Raw genomic sequence first — 22,377 nt, 5'->3', positions numbered from 1 at the left:
TAGAATGGTAATGTAAAATGTAAATTTAAATACAGAATGCATTGCCATTTTACATATTGCATTGTCATTTTGCATATTAAATGTCAAATTGAATATTGCTACCCATATGCTTCCATACATTGCCACAACCCCCGTTTTTAGAAATATGACTGTCCGGCATGTCGGTCAGACACTTGTGGATGCGCAAGACAGTGTGTATAGAAAAATATGTACATTTTACTTTATTAAAATGTCTAAAATCTAAGGATAACAGGGTTTTTATTTTCCTGTCATCTTTCCATTATGTATATTATGTTTTTCTGCATAATTTATTAATTTTCATTCATTCATTTTATTGTTTTTCTTTCATTCACAAATGGGAAATACCTGAAAAATATATATTTATATTATAATATAGGCATTTTGCCTGTTATTTGAAGGGGCGTAACTTGTAGATGGTGAGCGCTGTAGTGGCCTTCTAAATAAACAACAAAATCATTGATGACATATAACAGAAATACATATGAAAAAGACAATTATAGGATATCTTGGTTATGTCCACAGAATGCTAGATTGCTTCAAATTTTGCACAAAACGACCAATGTATCGTCGAAAGTTGTAATTTCGCTACCAACACGTTCAGACAATTATGGAACGCCAGGCAGTTCAAATATACGCTAATTTTAACACGTAGACAACGCGTAAACAACACGTCAACAACACGTTGTTTGCACGTTGTTAACTTGTTGTCTACGCGTTGTCTACGTGTGAACTTTTCACGCGTTGTTTACGTGTTGTTAACGTGTTGTTTACGTGTTATCAACGTGTTAACAACGTGTTGTTAACGCGTTGACAACGTGTTAACAACATGTAAACAACGTGTTGATCTCATGTGATTCTGAGCCATTTGGCCACTTGTCCAGTTTGAAGGGGTGAGTGTTGCACTTTTCCATTGGCTGCTGAGTTGTAGGGTTAAACCATTTCTGTAAGCCTGGGGGGTTTGCCTGCCACTATTTAACATATTAAGATCCTCTAATTTCTTGGTCCTTTTCTTCCTTTTGTGTGTAGCCTATACAAATGTAATATTAGGATTGCAGTTTTAAGACTTTACAATTTATTTTAAGTTATAAATTATTTTCATAAAGACAAATTGCCTCCTTATGCTTCACTACTGATATTCTTGCTTTACACCATTCAACAGTTGTGTTGCTGCAAAGTTACAGTGGTACTTACTAAATGATGGTTTAGGATACAAACCATTGTAATAAATGTATTTGGAAAACATGAAATTTTACTCTTTGAACATTTTTATTGAATGTAGGTTATGACCAGCAGGGGGGCATACCAGACTAGCCTATACCCTTAAGATATAGTGAGTGAGTGAGTGAGTGAGTGAGTGAGTGAGTGAGTGAGTGACTGAAAGATACAGTGAATGAGTGAGTGAGTGAGTGAGTGAATGATATAGTGAGTGAGTGAGTGAGTGAGTGAGTGAGTGAGTGAGTGAGTGACTGAAAGAGATAGTAAGTGATGAGTGTGTGTGTGAGCGAACCAAACAGAGTTAAGTTAACAGAAAATAAATTGATTAGCCTATATTGGAATCCTTGATTTCACACATCCTCACATTCAAACGGGAAGCAGAACCACCCCATCACATCCCTTACCACCACGTCACAATAAAACATGTGATGGGGTGGTAAATTTCATCCCAAAATGGCTGCAGATCTCACATGTGGTCAAGTTCCTCACATAGCATAAATGCATTCAATCTGAAATATAATTTTCTTTGCATTAATAATGTAAAAAATGTCATAAAAAAACAGTTTTCCCTATCTATTTTTTATGACGGGGTGGTTGGTTTGAGCTTGATGGACCCTGCCTAACATGAAAAAGCAACAAATAAACAAAGTAAAAGAATGTCAGTACTTGCTTTTGTTTGTGGTGGCTACAAGGCTCAAATGATGTAATTTCCACTTTGTGATGTGATTAAAAGCAACGGTACATTATTTATAGATAAAACAATTAGTGTGACGGGTGGTAAGTCAAACTGAGGGACGCACACAAATCATAAAATATTTACCAAAAAATAATATTTATTTTAAATAAATATATCTTATATATACAGGGACACACATAAAATCCTGAAAATAATAAATGTTTTAAAAAAATGTATAACTTATTTGGTGATATTTTAGATGCAAGTGTCATGTTGGTCAACATGGACATGTGAAATTGTCTATGTACTAATGAAAAATGATTAAAAATAGTATGCTACTCTTTAAGAATAGTATTTTTATCATATATCATGTTAACAAGAACACTTCATTTAATAACTTTAAGCTTTGGAAACACACTTTGGGACATTTTTTGTGCCTTATGCATCTCATCAAACGTTGCGGACACAAATGGCAGCCGTTTCATGGGATAACTATTTTACACAGTTATGTTTTTAACACTAATAGACACCTCCTGACCTTAGGTTCTCAGTTGAATATGATCATAATCGTTTGTCTTTTTTGGATATGTGGATCGAATTATGCAGTGGCAGCCTTATATCAAAAATAAACAGATAAGACTACAATCTGCCTAGCCAGCAGTGCTCATCGAGCTCTGGAATATGGTTTACCCAAGAGCTCAGATGTCATTCTAATGAGGAACTAATTGATAAAGCTGCTGCAATGAAAAATAAAGCTTTCGGGACAGAGCCTACTCTTTACAGTGTATTGATGAGGCTTACCAAGGTGCATTTCAATTCTAGTTTGATCTTTTACAAAAAAGTGTCAAATAGGGTAAAAGTTACTCTGTCAGAACACTATTCTTAAACACTGGACTATTTTTGCCTCTGATACGGCATAAGCATTAGCATACCCAGCATTTTAATGATCCTCCCCTCTTTGTCTATAAAAGAGGTCCTAACTTATGCAACAAGCTGGTGCAGGGCTAACATTAAGGTAGGTCCTAAACAGAATATTTTAGCTCCTCTAAAAAATGGGAATAATCCATCTGGCAATTGTGCCCAGTGCCAAACAACAACAATCCTCGATGTGGATTTTGATATGTGTTGTGCTATAATCCAAGATGTTTCTTTTCTTCATCTCTCATGTACAGTTTAGGGTCTATGGTTTGTGGTGCCCCTCACCTGATAACTCTCCATTAGCACTTTGTTCTGAGATGCTTTTTACTTATAGATCTGGGGACTTCTGATTTATGATGGCTCAAGCCTGATCCCTCTCAAATCCCCATTTAATTTGTGATTAGATTGTATTGTACTATTATCATGGGCAAGTAAGGCTTCTAATGGCATGCATCACAGTCCACCATTCAGTACTCAAAACCTCAATTCCCAGGAAGTGGAGCGTCTGTCATCGGGGTTTGCACATAGACTTACAGTCTATTGGCGTGCACAGATGTGTTGGTACTGCCAATGACTGGAATGTGATTGGTTATTTCTGCCTGTCTATCCAGTGTTGAGTTATGTTTGCTCTGATGAAGGTCTGTTAGACCGAAAGCTTAACAAACTGATACACTGCATAGATTTAAGTGTGCTGATATCTCTTTTATCAGTTTGGACTCATTGATGCTTCCAGCACCTTAGCAAAAATTAAGCCGGGTGGAGGAGTGGTCATCCTGTTTTATTTCTGTCTCTGATAATAAAACAGTGAAAAGACATGGATTGATTTATTAAAGTGCAATTTAAACTTTTATTTTGTATTTATATAGTTATTTATGACTGATATAGTGTATGGATTTGATGACTGTTGTCAAGGCTTTTAGGCTTGGAGACACTTCAAGATGGATTTACTTTCAACATGCTTAATACACGGCATAGTTTCTGTCTTACAGGTTCTCACTAATATAAGCTTCAAAATACATAAGACTTGATGCACTGGATTTTTCATTCCCCCAGTATCTCCAATATGCCGCATGCGCTCATTCATACTAAACAAAAACTTGCAGCATAATCCCACAACCATGCTTTCACATAGTGATGCAATTTTCCGGAACCAGCTGTGTGACAGAAAAAGACCCAACAGACACAACACCAGCATGCCGGCTGTGGCTTTTCACACAGACATTGTTCCATCTCTGTTACTACTCATGTTCCTGGCACAAAGGTGGATCAAATCAGACCCCCCTTTCACGCTCCGAACCTTTCATATAGCGAGACAATTCTCCCAGAAAATAATGCAGTGTGAAAACAGCTATGGATAGCCAGACTCCTGATTTAATTGCCAAAAAATTAGATGAGAAGTCTGCTGATATTTAACAAGGGCCATCAGACCATTTGCACAATATTGGGCACAATTAAAACTGTTGAACCACATTAATATATATATAATGTATTATGTATAAATAGGCTGTAACTGGCTAAACACTTACTTCTCAGGTTTTAGGCTTTAATAAGAATTTTAAGCATGACCTAGGAGTTTGGCACAGTAGTGTACATCTGCTGTCAGGAAAGTCAAATCAGTTACTATCTGACCTAATTACAAACTTTCATTCTAATCCCGACAGTCTTTGGAAGGCTGTACATTTCATCAAAATGGGTAATATCACCTGTGTACATATGTCTGAGTGCTTAATATCTAAACAAAAAGAGGTCCGTTTAGGTTTTAACAAGCCCCATAATTAGTCACAACGTGCCCTCTGCTGGTCAAAGCCCTACATTAAATTAAAATGCTGAAAAAGGTTCATGTTGTTTTCCAAAGACATATACAGTATTTATTACAATGGTCTGTATCTTACACCAACATTAAATGCGCACCACTGCTGTTAGTTTTTCCCCGCACAACTGTTAATGTTTTTTAAGATATAAAACTAAAGTTGATGAATGGTGTAAAAAGCATGAATTCCCTCTAATGTGTTTGTTTACCAAAATAGGCAGTAAAGGAGCAAAAGGGGGCAATTTATCTTGATGAAAATAATAATAATAATTTATTTTAAGTCCTAAAACTGCAATCCAAATATTACATTTGTATAGGCTACACACAAAAGGAAGAAAAGGACCAAGAAATTAGAGGACCTTAATATGTTAAAGAGCAACATGCAGGTTGGACACCCCTATATAGCATAGTGTATGTTGATGATAAAACAACTAGATTTTCTGAACTGGAGTAATATATATTTAGCCATTAACGATATTTTGAGATAAATTGTGATAAAATAACTTCCGCGTCTATAAAGCACTAACCGGAAGTGATGATGGGCTGAGGAGTCTGGTCAAGTTCAAGCTCAGGTTACAATGAATGCTGAATGAAGAAACCGAGTTCTCCGGTGTGGACGAACATGCCTATGATGGCCCACAGGCCTATAATTATGAGCAAATTAAGAGTTAAAATAATTAAAAGTAAGACTTACTCTGCTAAGTCCTCGTTTTCGTTGCACAGAATGTCTGCTAACGTTAGCACTTTGTCCTCCAGTCCAGCCCGTGCCAAAATCCGGTGTACACTTTGACGGTGGACTTGATTCCATCGAGTACACCGAGGGAACAGCATCAGTAATCAGCCTCACGTGGTCCTTACTCCGAAATCCCATCCGAGACTCTAACAAATCTCCAGGTCGATAATTCTCCGGAGTGAAATGTGCGCCACAAACGACCGAGTGTGTGGTAACAGATGCGGCAGTGAAGTCTGCTCTCTTCACCTGCACAAAACGCACTCAAGACCGAAAAGCCTTGTTTTTCTAGAAGGAAAATGATGGACACGATGTCCTGACAGGCTGGAATTAGTGCAACCAGCACAAACACAATAATTTACCATTATGGCTTCTCTAAAACTTTCTGTACTGCTCTAACTACATCAACACCCACAATGAGAGCTGACCGCGAGCTCTTTTGTTTGCCTCGCCCTACGTCATATGACACGTTGATAGCGGGAAAGGCGTATTCCAGAGCCTAGCACATTTTCATCAAAATCTCTACATCAAATGAGATTTAATTAGTAATTTCTACATATGTGTTTTTAAAAGACCTCTGCAGACAATATAAAGTATTAATTCAGTTATAAATTCAACCTGCATGTTGCTCTTTAAATAGTGGCAGGCAAACCCCCCAGGCTTACAGAAATGGTTTAACCCTACAACTCAGCAGCCAATGGAAAAGTGCAACACTCACCCCTTCAAACTGGACAAGTGGCCAAATGGGTCAGAATCACATGAAATCAACACGTTGTTTACGTGTTGTTAACACGTTGTCAACGCGTTAACAACACGTTGATAACACGTAAACAACACGTTAACAACACGTAAACAACGCGTGAAACGTTAACACGTGAAACGCGTAGACAACACGTTAACAACGTGCAAACAACGTGTTGTTGACGTGTTGTTTACGCTTTGTCTACGTGTTAAAATTCGCGTATATTTGAACTGCCTGGCGTTCCGTTCCATAGACAATTTTCGCGTCGAAAGTTGTAGTTTCGCTACCAACACGTTCAAGACAATTTTCGCGCCTGTGATGCGGTCTATGAAGACAAATAAACATGTTTTGAGAAACAGTCGCCATCTTAAGCTTAATATGAGGGGAAAATAAAGACTTTACGTATATTTTTGGCCATATAAGACTTACGTCAAGTCTAAACCGTAGGCTAACGCATTTTTACTTTTGCGATCTTGAGTTAAATTACAGCCGCTGTTCTTGTTGCCCAAACTGAGAAAGTTTGATGAAAAGTAAGTCCTGTTAATTTAAACAATGATTAAAGTCTCGAGAGTTTAAACCTCAGGCTGCAGCTGAACAAACATTTAAACTCCTTACCGATTCCTTGAAGAAAAATCAAGCCGATCACCATCAGTAACGGGTGCCAGTTGAACTCCGCCGCTCCTCCGTCCCATCCGAGTCCCTCTCGATAATGCAAAACCCACGTTAAAACGAATGCAATGGACACAAACCCGACAGCTAACGCCAGTATGAAGAAAACGAGAAACAGCTTGTAGTTCTCCATCATCGCAGTGTGAAGTACACTCATGTGATCACACTTCAACAGAGGAATGGCACGTCGGACAGGGGGCTGGCTCAGATCTGCACTTTCTCACCCAAACTAGAGGCGGTGTTTCGAAACCAAGCGAGCTGCCTTCATGTACATCATCTCGGGATGTGCCTATTATGCTAAAAAAAAAAAATGCTGTCTATGTAGGCAGCTCGCTAGGTTTTAACTTTTAACCCCAGATTTAGACATATAATGCACAAAAATGCGGACTAGGTAAGAAGTTCACATAGATGTCCAAAACTGTTGGACATGCCTATGATTACCAAAATAATGTATGTAGAAAGCTCACTAGTTTTGACCCCAAGTTTAACCCTTTGATGACCAAATATGCTGTCTAGGTAGGCCAAATCTCTAGGTTGTTACCCCAAATTTACTCCCACGATGCCCAAAAATGCTGTCAGTGTAGACTAGGTTTTAACCCCAGAGATTAGACCTACTGTATGATGACAAAAAATGATAAAACACCCTTTAAAGCCCAGAAATGCTGTCTAGGTAAGCAACTCTCTAATCTGTATCCCCAAATTTACACCTGATGACCAAAACTGCTGGATGTGCCCATAATTCCTAAAAAAGCTGTCTAAATAGGCAGCTGAACAAGATTTGACACCAAATTTAACCCTACGATGCCCAAAAATGCTATCTAGCTAATCAGCTCTCTAGGTTGACTCCAATTTTAGACCCATGATTCCTGAAAATACTTGGATGTGACAATGATGGACAAACATGCTATCAAAGTAGGCAGCTCACTCATCTGTGACACCAAATTTACACCTGAACTGCTGGAGCTGGCTACATAGACATCATGATGCACAAAAATGATGTCTATGTAGCCAGCTCACTAGATTGTGACCCAAAGTTTTACTCTATAATGCCTGAATATACCGTCTAGGTAGGCAACTCTCTTTTTCAACTCTTATGACCACAAATTTAGATCTACGATGCCCAAAACTGCTGTCCAGTTAGGTAGTTCACTAAGTTTTAAAATCTACTGTATAATGCCTAAAAATTATGGGCACACTCTTTGAAGCCCAAAATTGCATTCTATTTTGGCAACTCATAAGGTTTAAACCCTAAAACGTTTTGTATAACAAAGTTTTTCTAGCATGTCAGTCCACTGGCTGCCATCTTTATCTCCGGTCATGAAAGTGCAGCTCCTATCTACTTGAATGGGGAAGAACCAAAATCTCCAAAATCTAAATCAATGAACATATTTCAAATAAGCAGTAAAATCTGACAAAACTGGTATCATAAATTGTTTCTTTACCTCAGATTATGCAAAAAAAATAAAAAATTCCAGCTTGTGTAGCTAATGTACATACAAGCAGGGGCAGGACCACCCTAAAAATTAGCTTTACCACCCCACTCGCATCCTGGAGACGGTGCGCAATGGCTTAATCCGTCACGCATGGTCCATAACAGTGTTCCACCCTTGTCTGGAAGGACACAGCGTTCCGCCTCAGTACACAAATCTTACCTGTAAGGCGGGACTTCCTTTCTAAATCCGTTGACCATTGTGCATTCCAATTTCGCACTTTAATTTTAGTAGAAGTGGCCCATCTCTTCTAAATTAACTGTTTATAATGCTCAAAAAGTTTGTGAAAATGCTGGGTCAGTAACTCTCTAGGTTGTGACCCCCAAATTTAGAAATATTGTATGATGCCCTAAAATGCTTTCTAGGTAGACATATCACTAGGCATTGACCCTAAATTTAGACCTACGATGCCTAAAAACTACTGAACATGCTTATGATGCACAAAATGCTGTCTAATTAGGCAACTTACAAGATTTTGAGACACAGCCAGAGGTTTTTCCTTTTTTGCCATCAATGTTTTGTAACTCACCAAGTAAAAGTGTTATGAAACAGCACATGCTTCAGTTTCACAATGATGACAAGGAAGTATGTCACAAACTAGTCTTTATTAATAGTTATATTTCAATAAAATAACTAAATGGAAAAGCAATCTCCAGTCCAAATGAAAGGGTGAAAAGTTTCCATATATTTAAAGAAAAATGTCAGTACTCTCAGCAATATTTGCAAAAATCATCAACTGTAAGAAATCAGTTCATTTACAATACAGCACCAAATATACTTTATATATTTTTTTGTGTGAGAAATGCACTTGCAGTCCATTAGTCATCTACAGAGAGAGGAATAGGAAATGTTTTCAAGGTTCATCTGAATGTGTTCTCTTCATTTTATACACATGGCAGCCGAATGTGTTATTTTTCTCCTGGACCATGTGAATAATAGTGTCTCTATCAAAGTACACCTCATGACTGTAAGTCTGGAAAACAGAGGAGAGATGATGTTAGCTTAGGGACTTCAAAATACATACAATGTTATCTCACTTAAACACTTACGTAATCTGTTCTTACCACGTCCCATGGTTCTTTCAGGGGGACTCTCTTCATTAAAACACCTTTCCTGTTGTCATGTAGACGCAGATGGGCCTGTCCTTCTACCTCAGCATGAGTGATGTCTATCACAGCCAAAAGATCGAGTTCATCCTCATACTTCACCATCCTGAATGTCTAGTAAAAAAATATGACCAAAAAGCAACTGGAGAGAATCTACACAGTCAAAAATAGGGCTCTTTGCAGAACTAAAAGCCCTGAAAGGAACCACATAAGAACCTGAAAGAGAGATGCTGGTCATTTATAATACCTCTTGAAAAGGGTCATCGTCTAGAAGCTGGAATCTCCTCTTCACTGTACGACCAGAAGAGGTTACAATCACCTGAGGGATGGCCTGTGGAAAAGAAGCGACGACAACAGTTTATAAACCATTCCAAAATATTTCACTCCAGGTATGTTCCTCTTTTACAAGAAATTTCTGCTGAGGCTGAAGGTGGCAGAGAGCTGAAATGTTTTTCATTTCAGCTCTCTGCCAATGAAATGTTTTCTGGGTTGGAGAGGTGAAAATGAAACTTAAACATTCCAGAAATTCCAATGGCATTTGGAATGAAAGATAATGAAACCATAGAAAACAATTACACTATTGTCACGAGCCGCAGTGATGGAGAATTCGGTGACAATCTCATACTTCCAGTCACAACTTGCCTCAGCCATGATCTTCAGAACACTGTGTAAAAAAATTAAGAATTCATTTATTCAAAGAAACAAACATGGCTGATGGAACATAAGTAAAAACAATGCTCTTCAAGGCATAGTTCGCCCAAAAAACAAATTCTCTGATAATTTACTTCACCTCATTTACATTTATTCATTTGTCAGATGCTTTTATCCAAAGTGACTTACAAAAGAGGAAAACATAAGCAATCTTAAGGAGTGGTACGAAAAGTGCCATACTACATAGCATGTTTAGATGTGTATGACTTTCTTCTTCTGCAGAACAATTTGAAGATTTATAGAAAAAGATCCAGGCTTAGCAGATTCTTGGAATGTGAGAGGGTGGTGATTAGATATTTTTAGGTCCAAATAAAAGGAATCCATCCTGTCTCCAGTGGTGACATTAATGTCTTCTAAAGCAAATCGATAACTTTGTGTGCAAAAAAAGAACTATATTTAAGCACTTTTTTGCTTTAGATTTGCTTTAGAAGACATTGTCACCTCTGGAGACAGGATGGATTACTTTTATGCTGACTATCTGTGCTTTTTGGACCTACAAATATCCAAATCACCATCCTCTCCCATTCTAAGGACCTGCTAAGCCCGGATCTTTTCTACAAATCTTCAAAAGTGTTCTGCAGAATAAAGAAAGTCATACACATCTCAGATGGCATAAGAGTAAATGATCAGAGAATTAAATTTTTGGGTGAACTACCCCTTTAATGTGAAGGTCATGGTTCCCGATTCAATCGATAATCTAATTTATCAGAAGATTATTCAAACTTTATGGGGATATTAAGGTTAATTATTATATGCTTACTTTATTGTGCTGGGTCCAGCATGAATAATCCTGCCTGAATCATCTGGGTGGAAAAAGATCCAGTCTGCTTCCAGAGAGTCACACTTCATGTCCTGAACACCGTTCTTAGCCTGGCGAATAGATGCCAGAACAATTGATCATGATCTTCATAACCAAGAGCAAGAGGAACTTTATGACATTTAATGAAATACAATTTTTAATTGACGTCAACTTAACTGTTTGTTAATCTACAGTTGGAAAACTAAAACACAGATGAAAGCCAATTGATTTCTACATAATTTCAGAACTTTTAATAACAAAGGCTGAATATCATACAGACAGTTTATGACGACATCCCACCAGTCTCAAAACATTAATTTATTTGCTGTTTTTGGACATACATACACTTAAGGTAGATACATTTTTTATTCTTTAAGAAGAAATATGCATTAACTATGATGGAAAAACTTTTACCAAATAGACTCCTATTAAATGTATTAGCAATACAAGATCTGCATCCAAAAATTACTGTGACTGAATAACTCGTTCATAACTGGACTAATCAGTGGACCAATCAATCATCGCATCTCAAATGTTGCTCAGGTTATTCTGAAATAACAGTGCCTAGAAAATTCAAAGCCTGCATTGAGTTTGCAGAGCAAATAAGTCGAATACAAACTTGAACTGTGCAGAAGAGCAGGTTTATTAACACTTTTGAAAAATATAGGCTATTATAGAGCCGCAACACAAAGACATAAGGAAGGTGGAACACACACACATAGTGCTCCCAGAACTGTGTGACACGCTGTCGCTCCCAGTCATGACACAAAGTACTTAACAGTTTTAAACCGAGGGTATTTTATTAATTAAAGAGTCAAAGTTACTACAATTTCTCCAGAGGTTGCGATTTCGTTCATTTGAACACATGGGATGGAAAAGTGGCTTTAATCGCACATTGTTTTAATATTATGTTTTTTCGCATATATTAAATTCACAACTTGAATGGAAACACAGCAAAATATCTTATGTTTCTTTAATAGATATACTTTTTCCAGACACAATCCCACCCAAAGCTCTGTTTGTCTCGTCTTAAAGCGAGTCATCACAAATGAATCTAATCACTAATGCAAAAATGGCACCTTATAGACAAGATCCATCTTATTATATAGTTATAAATGTGAATATATATTTATAAATATTAATATATAATTGTAAACCTGAATATATAGTTGTAAATCCAAATATACAGCTAAACATTATTTATAATTATATCTTTATTTTCAGGATTTACATTTATATATTTGGACATTTAACTTTATATTCAGATTAATAACTATATACTCTATATACTATAGAAGTAGAGTTTATATTTGCATCTATAACTATGTATTTAGATTTACAATTTTATATTAGAGTTTAGAACTATATTTTCAGAATTTATGACTACATACTTGGATTTATATATTTCCTGTTTTGCCCTCATAATTATATATGATATATATATATATATCAGCCATAACATTAAAATTATCTACCTAATATTTTATAGGTTCCCCTCGTGCTGCCACAACAGCGCCAACCCGCATCTCAGAAAAGCATTCGGAGATGATACTCTTCATCACAATTGTACAGTGTGATTATCTGAGTTACTGTAGACTTTGTCGTTCAAACTAGTATGTTCTCTGTTGACCTCTCTCATCAACAAGACGGATCCGTCTGCAGAACTGCCACTCACTGGATGTTTTTTGTTTTTGGCACCATTCAGAGTAAATTCTAGAGACTGTTGTGTGAGAAAATCCCAGGAGATCAGCGGTTACAGAAATACTGTTATTTTGACAGTACTATTTATAGTATTATTCATGAACTTTTATTTTGAATTTGTTTTGTCTGTTCTTGCAGTGACTTGGTTCATCCCTTCCTGATTGTTTCCAGCCGTGTCTTGTTAACCGATTAGTCTTTGTGTATATAATGCCCTAGTGTTCTCGGTGTCTTTGTTGGTTCTTGTTCATTTATGACTGTAACGGTTTGTTTCTAGTGTTATCTTTGTATTTTCAGACCTCCGAGTCCCCGGCTGGGGAGCCCTCTGGGTAACCTGTTGCTTTGACCCTGCCAACGTCACCTGTTGCCCAGACCCTGCCAGCATCTCCCGGCCATCCACTGGGTTCTCAGTGGTCTCCTGCTGCCTTGGCTGGTCCACCCTGGTCTCCTGGCCGTCCGTCAGATCCATGGTGGTATCCTACTGCCTCTCCTGGTCTCCTGGCCGTCCGCCGGATCCACAGTGGTCTCCTGCTGCCTTGCCTGGTCCACCCTGGTCTCTTGGCTGTCCACCGGATCCATGGTGGTCTGCTGCTGCCTCGTCTGGTCTGCCCTGGTCTCCTGGCCATCCGCCGGATCCACGTGGTGGTCTGCTGCCTCTTCTGGTCCACCCTGGGCTCCTGGCCATCCACTGGATCCACTGTGGTCTCCTGCTGCCTTGCCTGGTCCACCCTGGTCTCCTGGCCGTCCGTCAGATCCATGGTGGTATCCTACTGCCTCCCCTGGTCTCCTGGCCGTCCGCCGGATCCACAGTGGTCTCCTGCTGCCTCGCCTGGTCCACCCTGGTCTCTTGGCTGTCCACCGGATCTATGGTGGTCTGCTGCTGCCTCGTCTGGTCTGCCCTGGTCTCCTGGCCATCCGCTGGATCCACGTGGTGGTCTGCTGCCTCTTCTGGTCCACCCTGGGCTCCTGGCCATCCATCGGATCCCAGTTGGTATGCTGTGGTCTCTCCGGGGGCTATGTAATGTTATGTTGTCTTTGTTTTTAATATTATTTTGACTGTATTACTGAGTGTTATTCATGGACTTTTATTTTGAATTAGTTTTCTCTTGCCTTGATGTGACTTAGTTCATCCCTTCCTGATTATTTTCCAGCTGTGTCTTGTTAACCCATTAGTCTTTGAGTATATAATGCCCTCATGTTCTCTGTGTCTTTGTTGGTTATTGTTCATTCATGACCGTAATGGTTTGTTTCTAGTGGTTTCAGTGTTTTATTTGTGTTTTCATTAAAGAGCTGCGATTACATCCATTGCCTCATCGCCACAAGCATTACACTGAATTTCTGGGTTCATGAGAAGACATCTTTTTTTTTTAGCAGCATTACTAAGGAGTTGTACCCGCCAATGCTTATAGAGCAACTAGCAATGACACAAAATAACTATAACAACAAAGTCAACGAAACACATTGCATTTTTGGTACATTACGAATGTATCAAAAACATTTTCTTAAGCCCAGCAGCACCATAAATATCAAACAATCATCATAAGATGAGACATTCATGAATGAAATTGGCTGCTTAGGTTTTGCGGTCAGGGCCAACAATGTTTTTAACTGCCCATAATCTTTAAAGTTCTTTGGCAAAGCCTTGTTTACAAGCAATCTTTGCTGTAATGAGCCACACACACATATAATCCATGGTGAAATGTACTGCACATACATAATCCTGCACTGATGCAATCAGGAACTGTTCAGCAGCTCTTTCCTAATGTTAGGATGCTTCAACAAAGGCCAAAGCAGAGACGCTGGTTTTCACAGCCCACACATCTTCCATGTCTGTTTACAGACAGGACGGGTTCTCTGCTATTTTAATGCAATACACATAGCTAGAAACACATCAAAACGGTCAAAGACGTTCAGCTAATGCATGTTTACATAGACAACCATTAAAAATAGCACAGATGGGTGCAACAACGTGTCCAGGACATTAAATTTATGCTCAAAACGGCAAGACGCAATTCTGCAGTAACAACTTACAACATAGCGTCTTTTAAATGCACGAGACACACAACAGTCAAACACGTCTGTCTAGTGCATGTTTATATACAAAAATAGTCAAGATGGGCACAAAAAGGTGTCCTGTGTTAGTCCCCTTTGGTGTGCAGGAACAGTAGGAATATCTGTTCTTCTCTCTTTCAGCCAAGCATGCGATGATGTAAATGTAGGCGTTGATCTCTTGCTGTGGAGGCGGTCATGAATTTATTAGCCCCCATTTGACGTAGAAAAGTCACAAAAGTAAAGAAACAAGGAATTTTTGAGATTGTTTTCAATAAACAATAATTTTATAATACAATGATTATATTTAAAAATATCAAGGAAAATTTGACACTTGTGGGTATCTCCTATGCCACATGAATATTTCGATGCATTATTTGAAATCGTTTTAGAAATGTCATTGCATGTTACTTTACAGTCGATATATAAACATTTGTATTCACCACAGCTCCATCAGTCATAGCGCAGATGTGATGTGTTCCTCTGTGTCGCTTGTGGTTGGGAGTGTAGATGTAGTGCCAGGGATGACCTCCGATCTGAACCCCGTCCTCAAAGTACGACATCTCAAACAGAACTGGAGGACACTCTGTGGACAGAAGCACATGTGACAGCTCACTTAGTGATAACACTTATTCATCTGTAATTGACACAGCATCTACACACCACCCAAACAAACCCCAGTATATTTAACAATCAGTGAATTGAATATCAAAATCTTCTCAAATGTGGTTCAAACTCACTAAAACTCTCATCAATACAAGCTTTACAGGGTCTAGGTAAAAAAGCATGCATGAAAATATTTGATGTACTTCTTGGTGACTATATTCAAACTATTCAACAAAACAACTTTTTCTTGCTTTTATTTCAGCTAATTTTGGAAATGTTATCCAGTTAAAAGTAGCATTTTGTTTTACATTCAGGACCCCATACAATGTAGGTAACTAGATCTTTGTTACATTTATCTAAGACATTGACCACCCACCATGAATGTGAATGTTGACCGGAATCCCATATGGAGCTTCTCCCACAATTCCTCTCGACCCATTCAGATCACAATGCTGTCCCAGAGCCAACTTCTCAATCCTGAACTAAACAGATAATTGTATATTATATATATATATATATATATATATATATATATATATATATATATATATATATATATATACATACACACAGTAACTCACAAAAGTGAGTACACCCCTCACATTTTTGTAAATATTTGATTATATCCTTTCATGTGTCAACACTGAAGAAATGACACTTTGCTACAATATAAAGTAGTGAGTGTACAGCTTGTATAACAGTGTAAATTTGCTGTCCCCTCAAAATAACTGAACACACAGCCATTAATGTCTAAACCTCTGGCAACGAAAGCGAGTACACCCCTAAATGAAAATGTCCAAATTGGGCCCAAAATGTCAATATTTTGTGTGGCCACCATTATTTTCCAGCACTGCTTTAACCCTCTTGGGCATGGAGTTCACCAGAGCTTCACAGGTTGCCACTGGAGTCCTCTTCCACTCTTCCATGATGGAGCTGGTGGATGTTAGAGACATTGTGCTCCTCCACCTTCCGTTTGAGGATGCCCCACAGATGCTCAATAGGGTTTAGGTCTGGAGAAATGCTTGGCCAGTCCATCACCTTCACCCTCAGCATCTTTAGCAAGGCAGTGGTCGTCTTGGAGGTGTGTTTGGGGTCGCTATCATGCTGGAATACTGCCCTGTGGCCCAGACTCCGAAAGGAGGGGATCATGATCTGCTTCAGTATGTCACAGTACATGTTGGCATTCATGGTTCCCTCAATGAACTGTAGCTCCCCAGCACTCATGCAGCCCCAGACCATGACACTCCCACCACCATGCTTGACTGTGGGCAAGACACACTTGTCTTTGTACTCCCCACCTGGTTTCCACCACACACTCTTGACACCATCTGAACCAAATAAGTTTATCTTTGTCTCATCAGACCACAGGACATGGTTCCAGTAATCCATGTCCTTAGTCTGCTTGTCTTCAGCAAACTGTTTGCGGGCATTCTTGTGCATCATCTTTAGAAGAGGCTTCCTTTTGGGACGACAGCCATGCAGACCAATTTGGCGTATGGTCTGAGCACTGACAGGCTGACCCCCTACCCCTTCAACCTCTGCAGCAATGCTGGCAGCACTCATACGTCTAGTTCCCAAAGACAACCTCTGGATATGACGCTGAGCATGTGCACTCAATTTCTTTAGTCAACCATGGCGAGGCCTGTTCTGAGATGAACCTGTCCTGTTAAACTACTGTATGGTCTTGGCCACCATGCTGCAGCTCAGTGTCAGGGTCTTGGCAATCTTCTTATAGCCTAGGCCATCTTTATGTAGAGCAACAATTCTTTTTTTCAGATCCTCAGAGAGTTCTTTGCCAAGAGGTGCCATGTTGAACTTCCAACGATGAGAGCGATGACATTTTAACACACCTGCTCCCCATTCACACCTGAGACCTTGTAACACTAACGAGTCACATGACACCAGGGAGGGAAAATGGCTAATTGGGCCCAATTTGGACATTTTCCCTTAGGGGTGTACTCACTTTTGTTGCCAGAGGTTTAGACATTAATGGCTGTGTGTTCAGTTATTTTGAGGGGACAGAAAATGTACACTGTTCTACAAGCTGTACACTCACTACTTTACATTGTAGCATAGTGAAATTTCTTCGGTGTTGTCACATGAAAAGTTATAATCAAATATTTACAAAAATGTGAGGGGTGTACTCACTTTTGTGAGAAAATGTATATACACATACACACACACACACACACACACTGTGTATATATAGGTATATACTGTATATATACACACATACAATAAATATACTGTGTGTGTGTGACAGTACAAACATTTTCTGAACACAAACAGGGTCAAAGGCAATAATAATAAACCAGTAGCAATAATAAAGCAATACTACATTTCTACAATGGAATCTGAAACTGAAAACTATTGAATTATTAAAATGTTGCTGTATCCAAGCCGCTAGTTGTCGGTGTAAGTCCAAGATGACAAAGACAGAAGTAACTGAGTGCACATTTAAATTACCTTTTTAAGAATGTACTCTAAACTGTAAAGCTTGACATGTTTTGAGCTGTGTGACACAGCTAACACTCCCTGTGACAGCAGCACATCCACAACAGTCTTACCAAAGACCTAAAAATGAAAACACTTTAAATTAATTCTTTAATTATAAAATGCTGATGCAAGCAAAGAACTATGTCCATTTGTATGTACTAAAGCCAATATTACTCTTTTATTTATCTCCAGCATTCCTACAAGCTCCAGAGGATATACTTGAAATATGGCCAAGCGCATGAGGATGTTATTGTCAACACCAGCCTGAGTGAGAGAGAGATAGAGTGTGACCCAACTGCATACGTAATAAATAAATTCATGAGATGAGAACAGAGAAGTTATGTCTAACCTGTCGTTCTAGAGTTGTCTGTTTGCTCTGAATGGATTTGACATAAAATGTCTCTGGGGAAGAGTCCCAACCCAAAGACCTGTTAATAGACAGTTATTAGTACAACAAAGATAAATCACACACATAGACTTTCCAAAATTTGGAAACAGATGAGCTTGGCATCATATCATATGGTACGTTAATAAGATTACTGTAAATGCTTTTGGCAGAAAATAAAGCGAAACTGTGACAGGGCGGAGGGCGGGGCCAGGTGGTGATTCTGCACACCCGATCCCTTATCAGAATAATTAAGCCTCCGAGAGGGATAAAGGCCGACTACGGATGGTGGTGCAAGAGAGAGAGAGAGAGATCGTTTACGGGCAGCTGACAGTCATGTGTGTGTTTGTGTCTTTTGTTTACGTTTTTCATTAAACTATATTGTCAATCCGGTTCTTGCCACCTACTTTCCCTTAATTCCCTGTACAGAAACATTACATATTACGTAGCTTATTATTTCTCATAATTATGAGATAAACTCACAATTGTTTATAACTCACAATTGTGATCTTCTATATCATAATTATGCAAAATAAACTTGCAATTGTGAATATTTTTGTTATTATGACTTGCCATTTTTTATAACTCACAATTGTGAGAAATAACATCACAAATGTAAGATTTAAACTCACAATTGCATGATATAAAATCGCAAGGAAGTCGCAATTGTGAGTTTAAATCTTTACATTATATCTCGTAATTACTAAAACATGCAATTGCTTATAACTCGTTTATAACCTCACAATTGTGAGCAATAAAGTCACAATTGAGAGATATATGGTCACAATTGCAAGTATACATCTTGTAATAATAAGAAATAAACTTTTAATAGTGAGATATAAATGTGCAATTATGCGATATATACTCACTATTGCAAGAAATGAAGTCGCAATTAGAGTTTTAATCTTCAAATGGCGAGTTTATTTTTTAACAAAAAATAGAAGCTTGCAATAGTAAAGTATAAAAACAGAATTACCTTTTCAAATTTTTTTTAATCCGTGATGGGTGTCTGGCTTTTAGAATAATGTTAGGGCTAAATCACCTGAATTTAAAATGAGAGGAGAGGTAGACCCGCTGCAGTGTCTGTCCTGTGTCTGCTGAGAGCCGATATAACCAGCTATTAGCTGTAAGAGCCAACAGACATGGTTTCTGGTCTGAAGCATTTGGTAAAACACTGTCCTAAAAAATATAAATTACACATGTTACACATCTCTTGGATATGTACAGATATCAATGAATGATGTACAGCAGATGATGTAACTCACTAGAGGACACTGGCACAATAATGAATCTTCAATCTTCTCCGTTTTGGGAGCTTTGGGGAGCTCATACAGTCGTTCTGGCTGTGGCAGGAGGCTGTGATTAGTTGTAAAAATGCATTTAAGGTCAATGAGAACAATACAATTTTCAGATCATATTTTAGCATCAATGGGGGGAAAACTTTCATAAACTGTTCAAAGAAAAAAAAAAGCTAGATGACATACTGTAGATAATAACATCAGGCTATATACTTTACCTGCTATAACAACACCTGTAATTATCAAAGTATATCCGCCCACTTTCATAAGAGATGAGAGACTTGGAGGTCTTGCTCCAAACCTTTATGAATTCTGTGTCATCCTATAAAGTCATGATATAGCCTTTAACATTAAGCAAATAATAAAAACGTCAAAAGACATTTAAAATAAATTAATACTCACCTGGAGAATAATATTTCTAAGGATCTTGAGATTTGCACCCAATAATTTGCCAAAGTCATTCGAGGAGAGTCCATATGCTCTTAAGGTCAGGAAAGCGCAGCTGTTCTTGGTGCGTGTGCGCGCAGGGGGGCGCTGCGCGAACATGAGGAAAGACTCAAGGCCATTCATCTAAATTACACTGGATATCACAAAACTGATCGGAATAATCTTCAGAGACGCCATTTAAATGAATTCCGGGTGAAGTCAATTCTCTATCTTTTTATATTCCGAGATTTGCAGTCGTAGTGTTGCTCAAATTTTATATACCAACTACAACAAAAAACAACTTAAACGAATGCACTAGTGTAGCATATTTGAGTCTAGTGGATTAAACAGTCAGATATACGCAAATAAAACTCTTATTAAAATCAAAGGTTTAGATGTAACAGACAATACTTGCTAGTATGCTAACTTCTCATTTCCATTGTTTCAATACATCCGCGTGGCAGGCGCTTCCAAAACGCATCTTTGGCTGGATTGTATATTTTGTATATTATATATATACACACACACAAACACAAAACCTCACAATGGTCTCTGCGCGAAGTGGTGAGTTTTTGGCTACATTGAAATTATAGCATACACACTGTTCACATGTGTTTAAACTTCCGGGTTTTCGTCGTCACATCTTCACTATTGCATGCTGGGAAATGTAGTTTAATTTACAATGAAATTCCGTATTCATAAAATCACAAGTTATTCTAAACAATATTGGGGGTTTTTCTTTCTATAAATGTAAAGTAAAAGTATTTTAGAGTCTGTAATATTGTTAATAAGAATGATAGTGATATATACTTGGCACTCTTCTATGATATTGTTTGTTTTTTGTTTTTGAGTTTGTTTTATGTACATTGGCACCCGATTATTTGTAAAAAAAAAAAAAAATTTATATTTGAATGAGAAATTCTCTTTTTATTGTTTTTGAATGCAACTAAAGAAATTTAGTGTATGTTTTAAGTTGTTCTAACTTTTCTGTGTGTCCTCACCCAGGTCTTCCCCAACTTTTGGAGCCCTGGGAGAGACGAGGGGAGGGAAAGGGGAGAGGTAAAGAGTGAGGCAGAGCGACAGAGGGAGAGAGAGAGGAAAAACTTGCTCGCAGGCTCCCGGACACTCAGTCGCCCAGTCCTCAACCACTACTCTGGTGGACATCAGCTTGCGAGTCCTCTGGCCCCTGGAAGATGGAACCGCTTCTCCCCTTCTTCAGCGTATGGCAGCGGTTCCTCCGGCTCTCAGTGGCCAGCAGCGACTCCTCCGTACCCATGCAGACGGCCGCTCTCCTGGCGGATGGCGCAACAGTGCATCCCTCCTTTCTCCCTTGTTTTGGCACCACTATAACAGTTCAAGGACTGGCAAGGAGGAGGCGGGAACCGAATGAACAGTCAACATAAACTTTAATGATTTAATCAAAAATGATTAAAACAAACACAGTCACACATGCAACTTGGCCACATGCGTCTCTCTCTCGAACTGGCGCCTCTGGCTAGTCAGCAGTTGTGTCTCATTTCGAAGGCTGCACGCTAGCTAGGATGAATTTATACCATATATACTCCTTTAAACAAGCCTTGTTTAAATGAGACGGCCTTCGTAGGACAAACTGGAAAATAAATCATGGTTGCTACTACAGCACGCCACTCTTTAACAAGTGCAAGCGCTTTGAGTAACAAATGAACAAAGTCCCTTTGGAGTTTGAGGTAAATTTTAGGAGAGTTATAATGATGTAGAGAGAAAAGAAAATAGATTTTACAGGTGTACCTTTAGTCTAATACTTTATTTTAATTATATATTACTATAATTATACATATTATATACTCTGCACCCATCTTCTGAGGTACTTTAGCTTGGGAATTAACATTACTTGCAAATTGGAATCATTTTATTTAGACAAATTTAGCTGGATTGAGGGCTGGCCATGTGTCCTCATGGGCCGGCCCCGCCCTCTTCCTCGACACAATATATAACACGTTTTTATATATATATATATATATATATATATATATATATATATATATATATACACACACACGGTGCATCCGGAAGTATTCACAGCACTTCACTTTTTCCACATTTTGTTATGTTATAGCCTTATTCCAAAATTTATTAAATTAATTATTTTCCTAAAAATTCTACAAACAATACCCCAAAACCACAACGTGAAAGAAGTTTGTTTGAAATCTTTGCAAATTTATTTAAAAAAAAAATGAAAAAAAAAAAAAAAAAAAAAATCACATGTAAAAGTATTCTCATCCTTTGCTCAATAATTTGTTGAAGCACCTTTGGCATCAATTACAGCCTCAAGTCTTTTTGTGTATGATGCTTCAAGCTTGGCACACCTATTCTTGGGCAGTCTTCCATTCTTCTTTGCAGGACCTCTCAAGCTCCATCAGGTTGGATGGGGAGCATCAGTGCACAGCCATTTTCAGATCTCTCCAGAGATGTTCAATCGGGTTCAAGTCTGGGCTCTGGCTGGGCCACTCAAGGACATTCACAGAGTTGTCCCATACCCACTTCTTTGTTATC

The 22,377-nt window shown here is 38.4% G+C and overlaps 2 protein-coding genes across 4 annotated transcripts in view; both read right to left on the bottom strand.

Moving 5' to 3' along the window:
- Positions 1-6,995, bottom strand: part of LOC127655227 (plasma membrane ascorbate-dependent reductase CYBRD1-like) — a 40,267-nt gene extending 33,272 nt beyond the window's left edge. For both annotated transcript variants that reach the window (XM_052142903.1, XM_052142902.1), the window contains exon 1: positions 6,728-6,995. In XM_052142903.1, the coding sequence (XP_051998863.1) occupies positions 6,728-6,938 (211 nt within the window). In that variant the 5' untranslated portion in view covers positions 6,939-6,995. The remainder of the gene's footprint in view (positions 1-6,727) is intronic.
- Positions 6,996-8,866: 1,871 nt separating this feature from the next.
- On the bottom strand, positions 8,867-20,465 carry LOC127655098 (DDB1- and CUL4-associated factor 17-like). Of its 2 annotated transcripts, XM_052142707.1 has the most exons (14): positions 19,822-20,465; positions 19,638-19,741; positions 19,387-19,477; positions 19,164-19,300; positions 18,086-18,164; positions 17,911-18,000; positions 17,707-17,814; positions 15,617-15,722; positions 15,078-15,220; positions 10,849-10,958; positions 9,954-10,041; positions 9,625-9,708; positions 9,336-9,491; positions 8,867-9,244 (listed from the first exon to the last, which is right to left on the bottom strand). In XM_052142707.1, exons 1-14 carry the CDS (start codon positions 19,987-19,989, stop codon positions 9,125-9,127), a joined length of 1,584 nt encoding a protein of 527 aa, XP_051998667.1. In that variant the 5' UTR covers positions 19,990-20,465; the 3' UTR covers positions 8,867-9,124. The 2 variants fall into 2 exon arrangements, with proteins under 2 accessions (XP_051998667.1, XP_051998668.1); XM_052142708.1 differs by lacking the exon at positions 19,638-19,741.
- Positions 20,466-22,377: the final 1,912 nt, after the last annotated feature.

The sequence above is a fragment of the Xyrauchen texanus genome, chromosome 14, assembly GCF_025860055.1.
Source record: "Xyrauchen texanus isolate HMW12.3.18 chromosome 14, RBS_HiC_50CHRs, whole genome shotgun sequence".
Classification (NCBI taxonomy): Eukaryota; Metazoa; Chordata; class Actinopteri; order Cypriniformes; family Catostomidae; genus Xyrauchen; species Xyrauchen texanus.
The sequence above is the reverse complement of the archived record's forward strand: the minus strand, read 5'-3'. Positions and strand labels throughout refer to the sequence as shown.

Excerpts from the sequence above, each read along its gene's own strand:
- LOC127655098 (XM_052142707.1), bottom strand. The coding sequence starts at position 19,989 with ATGAATGGCCTTGAGTCTTTCCTCATGTTCGCGCAGCGCCCCCCTGCG. Across the intron at positions 15,723-17,706 it reads TAGAGTACATTCTTAAAAAG|TTCAGGATTGAGAAGTTGGC; the intron begins GTAATTTAAATG and ends TTATCTGTTTAG. Across the intron at positions 9,245-9,335 it reads TGAAAGAACCATGGGACGTG|ACTTACAGTCATGAGGTGTA; the intron begins GTAAGAACAGAT and ends TCTGTTTTCCAG.